Source organism: Neopsephotus bourkii, unplaced genomic scaffold, assembly GCF_033783945.1.
Source record: "Neopsephotus bourkii isolate Nb327-2 ecotype Australia unplaced genomic scaffold, CSIRO-AGI_Nbou_v1 NB_923, whole genome shotgun sequence".
NCBI classification, from domain to species: Eukaryota; Metazoa; Chordata; class Aves; order Psittaciformes; family Psittacidae; genus Neopsephotus; species Neopsephotus bourkii.
Genome location: NW_026901417.1, coordinates 2675807 through 2693868, shown reverse-complemented (window position 1 = coordinate 2693868; position 18062 = coordinate 2675807). Strand labels below are relative to the sequence as shown.

At 43.3% G+C, this 18062-nt stretch overlaps 1 protein-coding gene across 1 annotated transcript in view; it reads left to right on the top strand.

The window, feature by feature from the left end:
• The first annotated feature begins 14881 nt into the window (after positions 1-14881).
• The window catches only part of SYN2 (synapsin II), a 172985-nt gene continuing 169804 nt past the window's right edge, over positions 14882-18062 (top strand). Inside the window, exon 1 of the mRNA XM_061357850.1 lies at positions 14882-15307. Coding sequence (XP_061213834.1) covers positions 14934-15307 — 374 coding nt within the window. The 5' untranslated portion in view covers positions 14882-14933. The remainder of the gene's footprint in view (positions 15308-18062) is intronic.

Here is an 18062-nt window from a genome sequence, read left to right as displayed (position 1 = left end):
AGTTTAACCATGCCAAGTGCAAGGTCCTACACCTGGTCGGAGCAATCCCAGGCACAGCTACAGGCTGGGCGGAGAAGAGATTCAGAGCAGCCCTGCGGAGAAGGACTTCGGGGTGCTGGTTGATGAGAAAATGAACATGAGCCAGCTTCAGTGTGTGCTTGCAGCCCCGAAAGCAACTGTATCCTGGGCTGCATCAAAAGGAGCGTGACCAGCAGGTTGAAGGAGGTGTTCCTGCCCCTCTACTCTGCTCTTGTGAGACCTCACCTGGAGTATTGTGTGCAGTTCTGGTGTCCTCAGCATAAAAAGGACATGGAACTGTTGGAACAAGTCCAGAGGAGGCCACGAGGATGATCAGGGGACCTCCTGTATGAAGATAGGCTGAGAAAGTTGGGGCTGTTCAGCCTGGAGAAGAGAAGGCTGCGTGGAGACCTCATAGCAGCCTTCCAGTATCTGAAGGGGGCCTATAGGGATGCTGGGGAGGGACTCTTCATTAGGGACCGCAGTGATAGGACAAGGGGTAATGGGTTAAAACTTAAACAGGGGAAGTTTAGATTGGATATAAGGAGGAAATTCTTTCCTGTTAGGGTGGTGAGGCACTGGAATGGGTTAGCCAGGGAGGTTGTGAATGCTCCATCCCTGACAGTGTTCAAGGCCAGGTTTGGCAAAGCCTTGGGTGAGATGGTTTAGTGTGAGGTGTCCCTGCCCATGGAAGGAGGGTTGGAACTGGATGATCTTAAGGTCCTTTCCAACCCTAACTGTTCTATGATTCTATGATTCTACATGTGCACACATGCACTGAAGCAGCACCTCCCAAACCTTCATGAACCATCCCCCAGTCCGTACCACCACCACTGTGCAATCCTCTTCAGCAGAAGCCCCCGTGCTCCCTCCCTGGGTTTTTCTCTTTGGCGTACCCCCAGCTTTTTGCAGTTACGTTATTGTTTGTCCTCCCTTCCTGTTTCTCCTTCTATCCCCGTTGCACAGACCCACAGGACTGTTTCTCTTTCCCTGTTGAGCCCACAGTACAGGCCTAACTTGACCATTAACAGACCTCTCCAGGTGCAAAATGCAGTATCAGAATATAGAGTTATATAGAGTTACAATATAGAATCTTCTAGTTTCCAGTTCATTTACCTCATGTAGTGGCAGGGGGTCGGGACTACATGGTCCGTAAGATCTCTTCCAACCCAAACCATTCTATGATTCTACACTTTTGGGATACAAAAGTTACTTAAAACTACCCTTCAAGTGAATTTCTAAGAAACCAGTTCTGCCTTAACTGTCAATAAGCTTCTGAATGAAAAGGTTTTCTGTTAGTGCTGGCGTTTCAGATTTTGTTTCAGGTTTTGTTTTTTTCCTCTCACCCCTTGTGTGAACGGGTATACTGGGGGCATCAGTAACTGCGGTCAACCTTGAGATGGTTTAACATCTTTGTTTAACAATCTATAATCTATTGCAAGAATTATTTGTGATTACCTTTATGTATTTGTTAACATATTTGTTTAAGCTTCCTAACTTGTTTTTTTTTGCAATGGAAGTTTTGGATTATCAGTTTGAAATCAACTTTTAACTGCACTTCCACTATATTATCGAACCTCTATCACCAGTTGCTTGCTTGAACCTTGTTTTGTCTTTCTCTACCATTCCCTGTCTCTCTGTGCCAAAAGTACAATAGCCATGGATCAAGCAAATCAGGATGGTTGTCAGTGAGTGGCACCTGGTGAAGGCAGACTGGAAAGCAAGCCATGTGGAATAACCCACAACTGGACCTAAGCACTGTGATTGACTGTTAAGTGGTTCCTTTGCTCATTTGTGAGTTTCAATGAAACTAATGATGGTTGCTTTTCTGTTTCCCATTTATAAGTATCTGAACATCAAATGCAGAAATTCAGGATCATCCTCCTATTCCCATGTTTGAGAGAAACATCATTCCCAGGACACCGGTGTAAAGAGAGCTCTGTTTGTAACACGCAGCAGCACTATGACCGAGCCATCTGGTTCCTAAAGAATTTCAGTGGGTATTTCTGACCTGTGCTTTAAATTGGTTTACTAGCTAGCACAACTAATAGCATATTACAGATGACAGTCTACTAATGTTTTTGTAGATATACTGGATATATCATCTGTTTCGGCTATGACAGACCAGTTACTTAGTAAAACAGAACTGCTGTCTTGAGAAATATACAAAATAGATGACTCAAGATCTAGGCATTAATGCAGTTGCTAGCTGTGAAAGGCTCAAACCAATTAACCACAGTACCGTATATATCTTATCTTCATGATGGATCGTATCTTCATGACCCAAACAAGTTATTGGCAATGTTAACAGGGAAGGCATCCTGGCTGATCTGGTAACGTCTATTGAAATGATTGAATACTTCTCTTTGTAAGTTGATTCTGTTTTTCTGAAGGCTCAAGCACAGTTACTGACACCTTTTTCATTGTGTTCACATCTTGCAGGACTCTATATGGCCCTGATACCTGGCAGGACTGTCTCTGGGTGAAGCAAAGCCTGGACTCTGGAATATAATGAAGGTGTACCTGTGTGCTGTCCACCAGGTAATACTTTTCACTTGTCTTTAAAATAACACAAAACTGCCCAACCTGTTCTCATCAGCTTTGTTACAAAGCACATACTGTTATATTATGACACAAAACTGTCACTTGTCTCAAATCTGAAAATCCCTTCTCTGACATAAATTTAAGAATTGTGCCTTCATCTCTAGTGTTTTAGGAAAAGATCTTGTAGTTTGTTATATGTTAGTTGCTGACTGAATGCCCAGCTTGCAGACCTGTAATGTGTCCTTGTAGATCAGACTGTATTCTTACCTTCTGTACCTATGTGCCATTATGCCTTTTCATATGAGCTGCTACTGTAGGGTAGGTGCCTGTAGTGTAGGTGATGATAAGGTGCTAGGTTGCACGTTACCATCAAGCTGACATAGATTCACAAGAAAAGTTATCTTCTGTTCTTCAACAAAACTTTTATTCTCTTGGAATTCATAAACAGTGTTAAAAATTTGTTTCTCGACTTGATCAAGACTTGCCAAGTGAGGAACCATGACTTTGTATGGGAAAGGCAGGAATATTTTCAAGTCTCTACTGGCCTTCCCCCACCCCTCCAAGGGTACTGGATTTTACTGCAAAAACTAGTAAGTGCTGTTCACATCTTACATATGTGGATACAAACACCAGTGATCACAGGGGAGCAGTGACAGAGTGGGCAACAGGACCATGCCCCTCTCTGATCACTCCACTGCATTTCATAGAATCATAGAATAGTTAGGGTTGGAAAGGACCTTAAGATCATGCTGTTCCAACCCCCCTGCCATGGGCAGGGACACCTCGCTCTAAACCACCTCACCCAAGGCTTCGTCCAACCTGGCCTTGAACACCACCAGGGATGGAGCATTCACAACCTCCCTGGGCAACCCATTCCAGTGCCTCACCACCCTTACAGTAAAGAACTTTCTCCTTATATCCAATCTAAACTCCCCCTGATTAAGTCTGAACCCGTTACCCCTTGTCCTGTCACTACAGTCCCTAATGAAGAGTCCCTCCCCAGCATCCCTAAAGGCTTTGTCCAACCTGGCCTTGAACACTGCCAGGGATGGAGCATTCACAACCTCCCTGGGCACTCTCCCTTCCTTTGTGAGAGTAATGTTACGTTTCCTTTTGTGCTGTAATTATTATCCCCTCGCCTCGACAAAATCCAATCCATTTGCAAAGCTGGGATTCAAGTGCAATTAGAAATTGCCTGTGCAGTGGCATGCCAGAGACTGGGGCACACACCCTGTGTGTGTCTCTCAGGAGACCAGGCAGCATGAAACCAACTAGACTTGGCATGTCCACCTCCATCTAGGTACCTTTCTTCACAAGGGCCCTGCATGGCTTATACTTCTTAACCCAGTGAGACAGTTGTCTAGGATTTGTATTCTCTTTGCTGCTCTTTGATATGGAACCCTGTGAATGAATTGGCTGTCCAGAGAAATGCAGCTTTTAGTGGCCTGAGTGAATAAAAGAGAAACATTTCACTGAGTCAGGATGCAAAGATCTATTTTTCCTAGCTATTTACTTTTACCAGAGGTAAATTATTTGAAACTATAGAACTCTGAACAGCTTAAGAGGCCCTTCTGTGAATTCATCATCCATCTAATGTGAGAGAGAGCTACTTGATGGGGAGATATTGCAGGTATTGTGTGCTTAACTGCATTGAAAGTACTCCCTCTGTTTTGCAGCTGACACACGAGGTCATTTCAGTCTTAAAAATGATGCAGTAGTATAGCAGTGTAACCATCTAAATCATAAATGCATGCGAAAAGACAGCACTTTATCAGAGATCCTGTTTAAACATGAAGAAACCATATAGAAGCAGCTGCTGAAAACCACAAATACTATTTAATAGTACTAGCGAATGACTACTCCTGCAGTAATACTAATACCACAGAAAGTCTTAGAAGCCTAATGTATGGTGCAAGATGCTAGCACTGAAACCAGACAACTCAGACAACCAAATTCATGCTCCTATTTTAGTTTAATTTTTTAAGAGCTATAATCAAAGCTATTAGTGAGCCTTCAGACCCACTACTAGATAAAAGACAAGGCTGTGCTACCTCATTAATGGACTGAGGGCTGTAAAGAACACTAAAGGGTTCCTGCAGATAGACATCAGACTTAAGGGTTAATTTACTGCATAAAACCAGCACTGACTGACACTCCTTGTGTGCAGCAAACTTGTCTATTTTTATGTCATAACCTTTACTGCGCTGCATCTGTTAATCAGCTCTGTATTATGCAGATGCTATTTCTGTTTTTAAGGATATGACTGAATGTCCTTGGTACTAAAGATGCAAGACTTCTGGCTTCTGTTTCTAATCGTGTTCCTTGGTGATGGTGATGCCCTCATCTCTTGTGTGAAGCTAGCTAATCTATTTGCTTCCTACTGACAGAGGACTGTTGCTGCAATACAGTGACTCAGCTAATCTAAATTGTTGGCTGTTCTGCCTTGCATTTCAATCTTTTCCCTGTACATGGAACCAAAACAGAGGATTTCTGTAAAAAATACACAATCTCCAAAGAAAATCTACATTAATTACATATAAAACTGGGTAATTAATTTCAGTTCCTCTCAATTCGGTGATAAAGCTGGATTTGTTGCAAGATGTGTAAGCATCTGACTTTCCCAGTCACTCTTGTTGCCTTATGTTTAGCATTGATTTATGCATGGATATTGGTATGTGAGAAAGAGGCTTATGGAAAGCATCACGAATCCTTGGCAGAAAGTGAAAACTGCTCTGCACACAGGACAAATAACAAATAGGTTTTCTATACATAAAATCTTAGGCATTGAAATAAGAATCTCCCACATCGCTTTCCGGTTTGGCAGCAATGGTACTGTCTCACGACTAGTTATCATTTTAGGATTCCTCCTGTAGAGGAACCCACCTGTGTTTTCAGTGTGAATTCCCTTGTATGCTATAGAGACAGCAGGTGGTGTGAGGGGCGGCAGTTCTCATACTGCAGTGTTCTCCTGGAAAATGTCCTCTCAGATGTCCAAGTTATTTATTTACCTATTTACTGGGGAGGGTGTGAAGTGAGTCCAAGTTGTGTGTCTCCTTGTCGTAACAGATGGCAGAGAAAGAGGTATGCCCTTGGAGTGCTGCCCACATTTCTAGGTGAGAGCTAAAATCAGCTAAATCCATTTGGAACAAGACCTAATATCCTGTTTTAAGAGAAAGCTTTCTTTAAGGGTTCTTATCTCAGCCCTCATTTCCCTTCTCATGCCATACATCCGCCATGCTCTGGTAGACTAGTTATCCTGTGAAGGGGTCGGGTTTTTCGTCCCAGATCGTTGCAAAATGACTTAGGTTCAAATTCAAGTGAACAGCTTAGAAGGAACTACAACCAAGCAAAGGTCAATGGCTGACTGCATAACTTCTATAGGTATACGGTTTGGGGAGTTCCATAAGCTATTATATTACTTTTAAAAAGCTAAAATATTAATCCTTAAGTAAAGAAATATTGTGTAAGCAGGAATAACTTAATTTAGTTTATGTACTTTATATTAGTTTTCTTTCACACTGAAAAGAGGAATATTTTAGCAGAGCACTCTTGTAAAGGATGGAAAGAGGATTATTACAGAACTCTTAAAAAGCCTTGTAGCATTTGAGTGTGGAACATCACAGATTCTCTTGCTCTGTTTCAGTTCTATAGAAGAAAAAGAAACAACCTCTAAACCTGAAAATTATTCCAATAAATTAAACGCTTAAAGCACAATTACCCTTAGAGTGACTTAAAATACAGGATGAGTGTACTGCAACTACATGATGAAATATCTATGATGTATTAGAAGTTGGAAAGTCTTTCTGTTTTGCTAGGCCATTCAAATCACAGAATCACAGGATGGTTTGGGTTGGAAGGGACCTTAAAGCTCATCCAGCTCCAACCCCTGCCACGGGTAGGGACACCTTCCACTAGAGCAGCTTGCTCCAAGCCCCTCAGGACCCTCACAGGGAAGAGCTTCTGCCTAAGAGCTCATCTCAGTCTCCCCTCGGGCAGGTTCAAGCCATTCCCCTGGGCCTGTCCCTACAGGCCCTTGTCCCAAGCCCCTCTCCAGGTTTCCTGCAGCCCCTTTAGGCACTGGAGCTGCTCTAAGGTCTCCCCTTCAGGAGCCTTCTCTTCTCCAGGCTGACCCAGCCCAGCTCTCTCAGCCTGGCTCCAGAGCAGAGCTGCTCCAGCCCTCGCAGCATCTCCGTGGCCTCCTCTGGACTCAATCCAACAGCTCCAGGTCCTTCGAATTTTGGGTCTCCAGAGCTGGATGCAGAACTGTGTGTGTGTGTGTGGGTGTATGTGTCTCATGAGACTAGAGACCACAACTCTCTGAGTGCGACCATCCAGCCAATTCCTTACCCAGAAATCTTGATAGAGACCTAAACGGCCTGTCTTGCATCTTCACCTTTTAGACCTGTTGATTTTAAAGACACATTGGGAAGGAGATTTCTTTCAGCTTCCATTCATTTGTGGTCTCTGAAAGGAGTATAGCACTTAATAAAACAGATAAAACTCAGATCAACTTTTTAATTTAAGAGTAGTTACAGCATGTTAACAGCCATTACTTTGAGCTCAATTCACAACATCATATAAACATGTCACTGTGATGCGCTATTCTTCCTGACAATATGAAAATATAGTGGGTAGCTTGGTATCTGTAGTTTGCATAGCTGTTTTCCAGTATTTTTAACTGGGAACATTATAAAGATGTGCTTTTGGAAAACACTCAGACGTGTATTCTATGTCCAGCTGATTAACAGTGGGCTCTACATCCGGGAGTAGAGAAGATGTGCTTAAGCTTGTGCTGCAATATTGCTTAGTCTTTATGAGTCCATGAAGTGTGGGCTGGAACAGAGGCCTTTCTCAATTGCCTTGTGACATTAGGAACCTCTGAAATAGCTTTTCCTCCCTAGTGAGGAACTAAAACAGCTGCACTTCTTCAGATGGTCATATATTTATATTGATAGTGACATGGTTTAGTGGTGGATTTGGCAGTTCTGGGCCAACAGTTGGGCTTGATGATCTCAAAGGTCTTTTCCAACCTCTTTATCCTATGTAGGCCAGAAGTATTTCAGGGCATAAATGGTCATTATAGAGATAAAGACCGAGTGCTTCCCTCAATACAGAACTTACTACAGAATGATTTTTACAATATTAAATTTCCTCAGCTAGCACTAAAGTTCTCTAGTGAAACTCAAAATGAACATTACCTGAGAGCAGCAAATACATTGGGCTACCCTTTATTGTGTACTCTATTGGCCAAATTTAATCAAGAATTGAGCACAAAGTTATGGGCAGATACAGTCAACTTCAATGCAAGAGAAATGTCCTTTCTCACTTGGCCTTACTCTGTGGTTATGTATAAGGACATTCAGGCTTTTCAATCTCTGTGAAGGAGAATCTGTGTAAATTCTATACATGTGTAAAAAGAGAAGAGGATCAAAACAACAGTTTGTCCAATTCACATTATTTTAATGGGCAACAAGGCCAACTTTCACAGTACAATACACTCCAATAAATTTATTCTTTGGATTTTTCAGATCACTTGCCCTGTATTTTATTCCTTTTTTTAGGCTAAAAATTCTTAGGCAGAATTTTCATTGCATAACAAATGGCTGATACTAAACTCACTAAAAACAGCAAAATGGGAATCATTTTCTAAAGCAACCCATGAACAGAGATGTCACAAAACCTGTACAGAATGTTGAAGGTTATAATACTGTATTTGGCAGTATTGCAAGAAGTGACACAAAAGAGGCCAAACAGCTTTAAATTTGGGGCTTTGTGCATGTAATTGCAGTGAGAATGACCAAAGTTAGGTGCATCTCTGTAATACTTGTGGGCACACATCCAGTCTCTCTCTTTTAAACATGATTTTTAGGAATTAATAATGCTTGACTGCTTAAAAATGTCTAAAAATGTTGACATAGCGTTGTGTCTTCAGTGCTGTTATATAAAGGTATCTGAGACAGAAGATTAGGGGTTAAAAAGCAAGTTATATACATTTGAAAGATAGAAATCAAACCACAGCTTTAATATGAACTTTTGTCACCTTGCTCATGGAATTAATAGTGTATTTCCTTAATTAGAGTCCCAACTCATTTATTACCAGTTTATAGACTATGAGGTAGTCAGTATTTGTGACTTGTGTCTTCTAGGAGATTATTTGGGACTGAAATGTTGACATCTGGTTATAATTTGAGAAAGAATGTAAAACTTTGTACTAGTGTTAGTTGTACACAGTGTAGTAAAGGTAGTAAGTCAGGATGCAGTGTTGCAGTGAACGTCTAAGATTTCTGTACCGAGGGGCTTAGAATTGAATGATCTTATGGTCCTTTCCAACCCTTACTATTCTATTATATATATATATGTATATCTAAAATATGTGTTTGTATTTACAAGCATATGTGCAATGATGTATTCATATTTACATTGTATAGTTTACTTATAAAATTGTTGTTTTAATTCCTTATGTTGCAGTTGAGTCTTTCTATGTCTTAGTTTATAAACCAGCTCAGTGCTCCTTGACAAAGGTGAGACGAAAAGTAATTTTGGAATCCTACACGTGCTGCATAGTACTGCCTTTTAATTCACTTGAGGGAAAAATTAGTACCAAAGCATAACCATATTGTTTAGCTCATGTGCTGTTATCCTTTCAATTCTTTGCACGTCGTGCATATTGCACATTAATGGCTTATCAGGTTTTCACATACATGGTATTCAAAATTAATTTGTGGTAACTAAAGCAGGCAATTAATTAGGTAAATGTGCATTCATCTTAATCATTTGAGAAGTCATTTAAAAAGAAAACTACAGTCTTATTGTGAAGGGCAGATTGGATATAAGTGCCATATTTTGTTTGCTGCATCTAGACTTGTGCTTTACGGTGGTTTGCTCTTTTCCATTAGAACCCATTCCTAGGTTTATTTTTCTTTCCATAACCGTGTGGCAGCTGATCTCACATTTATGTATTCAGCCAATTAGGATATGAGTCAGAATGGAAAGATACCTTCACTCTAAATTTAATAACATAAATTAAAAATCTGCAGAAGAAAACCTTCAAACAGACCAAAACTCTTCTGTGTCAATTAAATTGACTTACTGTATGACTTTGCTGGCAGACTTTTTGATCTTCAGAGGACGTCCATATAGTATTTAATGCCTTATCCCTCTGTAAATGCACTGGGTGTTCTCTGATTAGGGAAAACCTTCAGGTTTTAAAGGACAAAAAAGCCTATTCCTGTGTGAGCACCAGCCCTCTGAGTGTATGCATGTATGCATCTAGTGGAGCTCTAGCCTTTGGCTGTGTCCTTAGTATGAACATTTTTGTCTTATGTGCTTTTCCTGTAGCATTTGTATGGCATTCCTTGTTAGTTTTTGGTTTTAGATATCAAAGTCCATTTCTAAAGTACACATGAGTAGGTAGCAATACGGTAAGTAAAGCTTATAAGGAATTTATTTCATTTCCTGCTTTTTAGAAATACCTTTATTCTTCTGCCTTGCTCACATTCCAGTGGAACATTCACTGTGACTATGTCTTTATTTTTGTTACTCCTAAGACCTGCTATTTATTCTTTTCCATAGTGGTAGTTCCCCTCCACACTGAGAAATGTCCACGTTTTGCTGATAGGATCCTCCCTACATAGTATGTGCAGTCTGCAAACAGTTTGTCTCATCTGCAAAATGCTAAATGTGTCTTACTAGTTGAGGTTTCTCTATCAGTTCATTTGCTGATTCTTCTGTAACAGAGAACAATCTTCCATATTGTAAGAGGAAACACTGCCTGCTGAAATGCAAAGAAATGAGCTACCTGTTTCTGAGATCCCTAGTACGATGAAGGCTATGGTCTCAAAATCAAAAGAGTAGGAAACTCAAGAAATACAGCAGGTCATACCACATTTATTGCTGCATTCCTCTAGAAATACAATGCCAGGAAGCAGTATTTTAGATGCACTTTAATATATGCATATTATCACATGTATTAAATGTGCCTCTTTATATATTCAATTTGTCAGTCCATGTGTGTAATGGCTGTTTTCTTTTGCTATAAATTGTATTTAGAAGTTAATTATTTTGACTTCTGTGGCTTGAATTCTGAAATATGTACAAGATAGATAGCCTTCAGCCTGAGTAAGGCCAGCAGTATTTGAGCCTTAATTACATGGTAAAAAGTGCTTGAAGTTCCTTTGTGTTAAAGATAAAATTAAAACAAAATACTAAATCCTTGAAGCACAGGACATAGTGAACCAAAAAATCAAAAAGCAGATGTATTTTAGTAGGAAATGGAAAGATAATTGGTGCTGCTATTATAACTTCAGATTTCAGAACAGGGACAAACAATGGCAACAGACTTTCATCTCCTGTAGTCATTTATTTGACCTGTAGTTACCACTCAGATTGTAGCCTGTTTCTGTTCCAGGTTGTTCTCATGCCACATACAGAATGTGTTTTAACTCCCTCTTACATCTTGGCAAGCATTACTCATGAGACTACAAAGCCCTCTTCTGCAGCATGAATTCATCCACGTTCAAAGCTTGTGAAGGTAAGAGTCTAGTCTCTAATAAATTATAGTTTATCAAATAAAATGTGGTGGGGTTTCGATGTTGGATTCAGTGGACTGCTGAGCACCGAGGATGTATAATACAGTACATCGTACTTTTGTTTTCAGGAACGCTGTGTGCTTTCAGATTAAGGAACTGCTACTATAGAGTCCTTCAGTACTGACAAGGAGATGAGATGTGCCCTTTGCTAGCAGGATAGGTTAGTTCAGTCACTGAGCACTTTGGAGATGAGGGCATTGCCTCCTGTGCTCCTGCTCACCTTCCTGTGGGGTAGCTGGTGGCAGGGGAGAAGCTACTGTTGAGACAGTACAGAAGCTGAGTGGTTCTTAGCCACCTTCCTGGGGTGTAGGAGCAGAGGATGCTTTGTGACATCCTTACATACTATTACAGCCATCAGGCCCTCTCTGTGAATGCTAGAAGAGTTAGTACAGTGTATTTCTTGCTGATACAGAACTGTTTGCATTGGTATGCTTAGAAAAATGTGAACTTACTTAAGGCCAGATGTACATACTTACTAAACAGGTTATTTATTTATGTCAATAAATAGCTGTCAATAAATAAAACAGAGCCCTTATTATTTCTTAATACATTTACTCACCAATTTTGCATAGCACCCTGCAAACATTTTCAGCTAATATTCCAAGGTCCTGTTATGTTTGGTGTGAACTTGCTGTAAATTAGAAGTCAAATTCCCCAACATGATAATGACCAACACTCCTCCTCTGTCCCCCCCCCCCATTTCTGGTTAATTTGTGTTCTCTGCTAGTGCTCATAAATCAAAACACAAGAATCTAGATTTGGGAAGGGAGGTTCAAACTCATTTTGTGTCCTTTCTGAAGCAGTAACTGAAGCAGGTACTCGCCGGTGTGCCTATTTCTGTCACATCTTCATATGGTTTAACTGTACTTCTGCCACCTTGGACAACCAAATGCAAGGAAGATCAGAAACAGAAAGCTGACATGTTTTTGCTTCAGGGTCATTGTAACAGCAGCAGTTCTGGGAGAAGTCCAGTGAAGCTGCCTAATGAATCTCAGCAGAAGCGTACTAGGTAGGATGCTTCAGCATTTCTTTGTCTTCTCTTCCCCTCCATTTGCCAACACATTAATCCCCAGTAATTAGTTTTTTTTCTTTTTATTCATCGATTTCAATGTTTGGGAAACAAAACTGGGTTTAAATTTGCTATTGCCTTCTCTGCTTTGATGTTGTCTCTGTTGTTTAACATACTAGTGAGTCAGTATTCTTGCTTCCTAATAGATGTAATCATGTTGAACTATCTCAAATGTGTTGTGAGATGTTGAAGTATTATGAAGAGTAGGTTGGACAAAATGTGCTGGTAGCTCTTTTCCATGCACAGTTTTATGTGCTATTAAGTTTAGCAAGTTCCCTGTAATACGCTATTGATACTCTAACAGTGTGTGATATACCTCACAGTTTGTGAGACCATAAAGGGCAAGTGTATTGGAAAGCCTGTTGGCAATGATCACAAAATCAGTCCATAGGATCTGAAAGTAATTGTTTGGCTGGACTGTGAATATGTAGAAAGTACTATGGATAGGAACCGGATTTCATCAACTGGAAACCAAGGTTTCCACACAAACACGTTAACATGGGTAGATCTTGCACCACTGAAACATGAGCAGCCTAAGCACTCCATTTAATCATGGTTTTATTTTGTCCTGTAGTAATGGCTCCCAGCATTCAAATTGCTCCCCGTCATTTCTGTTTGCCCTCTAGGTGTCTCTTGCTTTTGCATCAGAGAGTACAGCCAGCACTGGAGTCAGGCAGATTTCAGCCCTCTAGTAGGGACCTGGCTAACACTCATGTTGATGTGCAGAGCAGGATGTCGCACAGCTCATGCTGCTGTGGTTAGCTTGGCTCTGCAAGACTGACTTGCCAGGGATTCATTAAAGAACATGTAAACTTAAACCATGGAAGTGCGAGCATCACAAAAACCTTACTGTCAGTCAGGAAAACCATCAGGCTCTGAGGATGCATAGAAAGCTGTCAGTCCAGTAGGGGTTGGTTTTATACAGTCAATCCTGAACAGTAACGTACAAACCATCTAACTACCATCTGGTAGTGTCAGACTGCTTAAAAGGGTTTTTCAGAGATCTGTATGCAGGGAAGAGGAAACAGTTCGCTTTGTATAAAAGCCTGTGTTTGAGATGGATAAGCAGTCCCTTTTCCTTTGGCCACCTGCTTTTTAGCAGAGAAGGGAGGGGGGATTGTTGATCCAATTATTCAAGCAAGGAGGAATTAAACAGTTCTTCAGCCTCGTGATTTCTGTCACCTTTACCTATGTAATATTGGAAGAGATACACAAGCCCATGCTATGGTGAACTGCAACTTTCCACCTCTGTCTGCAAGCGACTTGCTTCTGTGTCATGTGTTGTAGACGATTTAACTCACATTATTGCTCTTAAATGGCAGCTTTTTAGGAATACAAATAGCCCCCAGATATCTTAACATTACTGAGAGAAAGTTATTCCCTCTGGATCCCACAGGCCTTGCATGTATCCAGGTACAAGCGTGGCTCCACAACTGCTGGCACGGGCCATGGGCTGACGAAGTGGCAGGCACATTCCCACTGCAGCCACAGCCCAGCAAGGCTCTGCTCATGTCGGTTTCCTGTGCCTTGGATCAAAAAGATGACCCTGATTGTGGCCCATCCCATGGCTTGGCGGAGCAGCCATTCCCCAGGGTGCCTGCGGTGTTTGAAGTGCATCTGCTCTGGTGTTTTATGTCGTTTTCTGTCACGATAGAGTCATAGAGTAGTTAGGGTTGGAAAGGGCCTTAAGATCATCCAGTTAAATAATACACGAATGTTTCTGAATTCAGGGATTCATTAAACAATCCTGTGCATGTTGTACCCTGGGACATGTGAACTGTAAACTGTGTGTTAGCATCAGGAAAAGCTTATCAAATCTCTCACGTTAACAGAGATTGCTGTGTGAAGTTGCTGCGTACGGTGCTCCATGCAGCATGGCCTCGGAAGAAGAACCACAAAGCGATGTGTGGCTATGTGTATCTTGGGCAGACAATGAAGGCTGAGTTGTGTGTTTTATGTTAAAACGTGGGGAGAAGACTTCAAATCACTCTTAAAAGAAAACCCAGTTTTTAAGATAGGAGAAGGCATCTCTAATTCTCCAGGACAGTGTTAGATTGCCTGATGGTACCCACCACCGCCTTCATCAAACCAGTGAGCTTTCCCCTTGGTACTGGTTGGTTGTTATTGGAAAAGGCTTCACTGACCGGTGTGGGGCCGGACGCGTACCACCGGCAGGGCTGCGGCCCTGCAGCGGCGGGCAGGCCCAGCGCAGCCCGGCGGCACGGCCGGAACGGGTCACCGGGGCTCGGCGGCGGCCGCTGCTCTGCTCCTGCAGAGCGATTGCCCCGCGCTGGGCTCTTCACAACAGCTTTTTGCCCTTCACCCTCACGCCAACGCCGCCCGTCGCTGTGCGGGAGCGCTCAGGGCAGCCACACGGTGAGGAGCGGTGAGGTGAGGAGAGGAGCGGTGAGGAGAGGAGCGGTGCGGTGCGGTCAGGGCTGCGGCACCCGATCCACCTGTGGCCCAACGGAGGCCCCGCACCGCTCCCGCCGCCGCCGCGGGCACCACCCTCGGCCCCGCCTTCGCCCCCCCCGCTCCCTGCGCGGCGCGCTCGCGGCCGCCCCCTAAAGGCAGTCGTGAGGCGGCGGTACCCGCGCCGTGAGGGGACGGCAGCGCCTCCCGCCGCGGCCGGCAGTGGGGCTGCGACCGAGCCCGGCTGCGGACCCGCTCCTGCCGCTCCTCGCCTCGGCCTCGCTTTCCCCTCGCCCGGCCAGATGATGAACTTTCTGCGGCGCAGGCTCTCGGACAGCAGCTTCATCGCCAACCTGCCCAATGGCTACATGACCGACCTGCAGCGGCCGGAGCCGCAGCAGCCGCCCCCGCCGCCTCCATCAGCATCTTCGGCCCCTGCCTCTGCCTCCCCGGCCTCCGAGCGCCGGCAGCCGCAGCAGCCGGCGCCCCCCCAGCAGCCGCCGCAGCAGCAGCCGCCGCCGCAGCAGTCCACGGGCAGCAGCTTCTTCAGCTCCCTGTCCAACGCCGTGAAGCAGACAGCGGCCTCGGCCGGGCTGGTGGATGCCTCCGCCGTCTCCTCGGTTACCGGCAGAAAGTTCAAGCTGCTCCTGGTCATCGACGAGCCGCACACGGACTGGTAGGTGTCCCCGCGCCGCTGCATGCCCCGCTGCGTCCTTCCCCTCCCTCGCATTGCGGTCCCTCTCCCCGCCGGCCCAGGGCTCCCTGCTCCGCGGGTGAGGGTCGGTGCCCGCCGCCCGGCCTCGCGGAGGCGGCAGCCGAGGGCTGAGGCGAAGCGTTCCCGCCCGGGTGATGGACCGAAAACCGGCAAGCGCTGGAGCGCCTGGCTGGGGGAGAAAAACGTTTTCCGTCCAAACGCTACATAAAACGCGTCCACCGCGCCCCAAACCCCCCATATCCTGTGTTCTCTAGCGAATTAAGCAACCCATGTATAGGTGCAGTAGGATTGAGGTGCCCTAGGCACGAATTTCCGTGTTGATCTGCGTGTGATTGTAGCGTTATGTATGGTAATTCATATTGATGAGCGGGCTTATTTTCATGCGGATCCCACTGCTTCTGTTGCAGCGTCTCAAATGCGTGGTTGGGTGAAGGTCCTTCAGGATATTGAGGACCAGCCCTCAGTTTCACCTTAGCCCTGCGGATTAGCGCCGTGAGGTTAATTAACACCGCAGGTTTGGGTCGGTGTGTGTGTTGTGGGGGGTGTTTTATTTCCACCATCACCATCAAAACTGTGATTTAGAAAACCATGAAACTTGTATGTGTCAGCTCATTGCTTCCTGTGCCTGGCTGCTACCCGCAGGAGAGGTTACACCTGTTCCAGTCCTGTTTATGACATCGGCTCTGGTGGGGCTGTGTTGCACACGAAGAACGAGTTCCTACTCCCTCACTCGTTTCCCTACACCCCGTGTTTTCACGTTAAGATGTGAATCGTCTTATTTGCTGCTGCTAATTCCATCTCTTAATAGCGCCTCAAAATAATAGAGTAAAACAAGTATGTTTTATACCACTGACATCATGCAGTAATGGATTGTGGGTTTGTGATTTTATTGTCTTAGATTTACAGCCTTCCTGTCTAGATGGACTTGTGCAGTTATTTGATACAATTTGCTTTGAAATGGTACTTCAGTAAAATACATGAGACAAAAATGTAAGCCTTTATAGGGAATATTGTATTAATGTTAATGTTATCTGGGTGGGTGGCTTTTGTGGTGTTTTTTTTTTTTGTTGTTGGGTTTTTTTTTCCCCCTGTGCTTGGTTTTGTGGATGGTTTTCTATGTGTGTTTTTTCTTTTTATGAGGGGAAAAAAGGTGGTTGTATCTGCTGGCTTAAGACAGCCTCTGTGCCTACGTCACGGAGATGCATCCATGGACACTGCTCACTGCCTTGCAGATACAGCTGTTTATTTAATACTTTACAGCGCACAGAGATCTGCTGGGTAAATTAGGAACTGTACATGTTCGTAAAGTTGGTTTGTGGTAGCGTTTTTCAGTGCTGCTTGAAGCCATCCTGTGTATTGTAAATGCAGCATGTTTTGTGTTCTTGGTGAAGGCACTCAACATTAGTCTGTCGGCAGTAGCAAAGCTTTTCAACCTCTGCATGGTGAATGCTGCCAGCAGCATTCCAGGTGGGAGGCTAGGTGCAGATACAAATACATGCAAGTTACTTACGCCTGGTGCTGCTGCTTTTTTAAGGGGTGTTTTATTTTTCCCCCCCTTATTTCTCATAGTACGTGACATGGATATGTAGTAGCTCAGGAAAGAACAGTTTGTTGTTGTACTGGCTCTTTCCCCTCCAAAAAGCTGATCATTTTGCAACTAAAGATTTAAAAATGATTTCTGAAAAACATATGTATGTGTATTCTGATAACACATACAGAAAAGTTTGCTTTATACCTTTGGAGGTACAGCTCTCCATACTGACATGCACTGAACTGCATAGAATTTACTATGAGCTAACATGGAATATGTACGATCATTTGAGAAAGAAATGCTGGAAGATTGGAGTGGCTGGAGACGTATTGGAAAGGTCTGATGGCACCACACTAGCTGCCCTGCCTGGTATGATGCACTGGCGTATGGTTTAGCAAGATGAGGTATGTAGAGCTGCTGTCATGTGATGCACTAACCCAAGCCTGTCAGTTACAAGAAAACCAGTACTGGATAAATCTTGTAGAGCCTCCTGAGAAACAGTTTCGGTTGGTTTATCATTTGCTGGCTGTTGGTTTTCGTAGGATTTTGAGCTGCATTGTGTTTGTCTTAAAATGAGACTGTATGCATTGCTTTTGGATTTTGCAGTTTCAATAGAAATCAAAGAATTTCAGTCAGGATCACACTGAAATCCTGCTAATTCACTATCCCTTTTTTAGCAAGGGCCAGAGGAAACATTAGGCACAGTCTTCTGTCAGCAGAGGGTATTGCCTCTTACCTCTAGCAGCAGAAGGAAAACCTTTTATTCCTATCAGAGGTTGACTTGTACTTCACATCTGAGATTTAGTAACCCAAAATCATTACTGTTACTAATGGAGTATCATAACAGAATTCTACATATAGATAGAGGCTTAGTTGCTTGCATTTTATAATCTTGATCTCAATGACTTTTTTTCATCATTTTCTTGCTCAAAGAAGTTTGTCCTATTACGAGCTTTGAAATTCTCCTTCTTATCTTCTTTACTTTTATGGCATAGGACAGGGGAAAAAATTGAAGAATTAACTTACCTGTACTAATTTGTATATTTTTACCACATTATATGGTCTGACCTCTCAAGGAAAGAGAGCAAATGCAGTGGCACTAAAGAGGTGCTGGAGCTGTGAAAGAATTATTTTCTTACATGTTCTTTGGGAACTTGCAGCTGTGTAGATGAGAGACATCTCTAA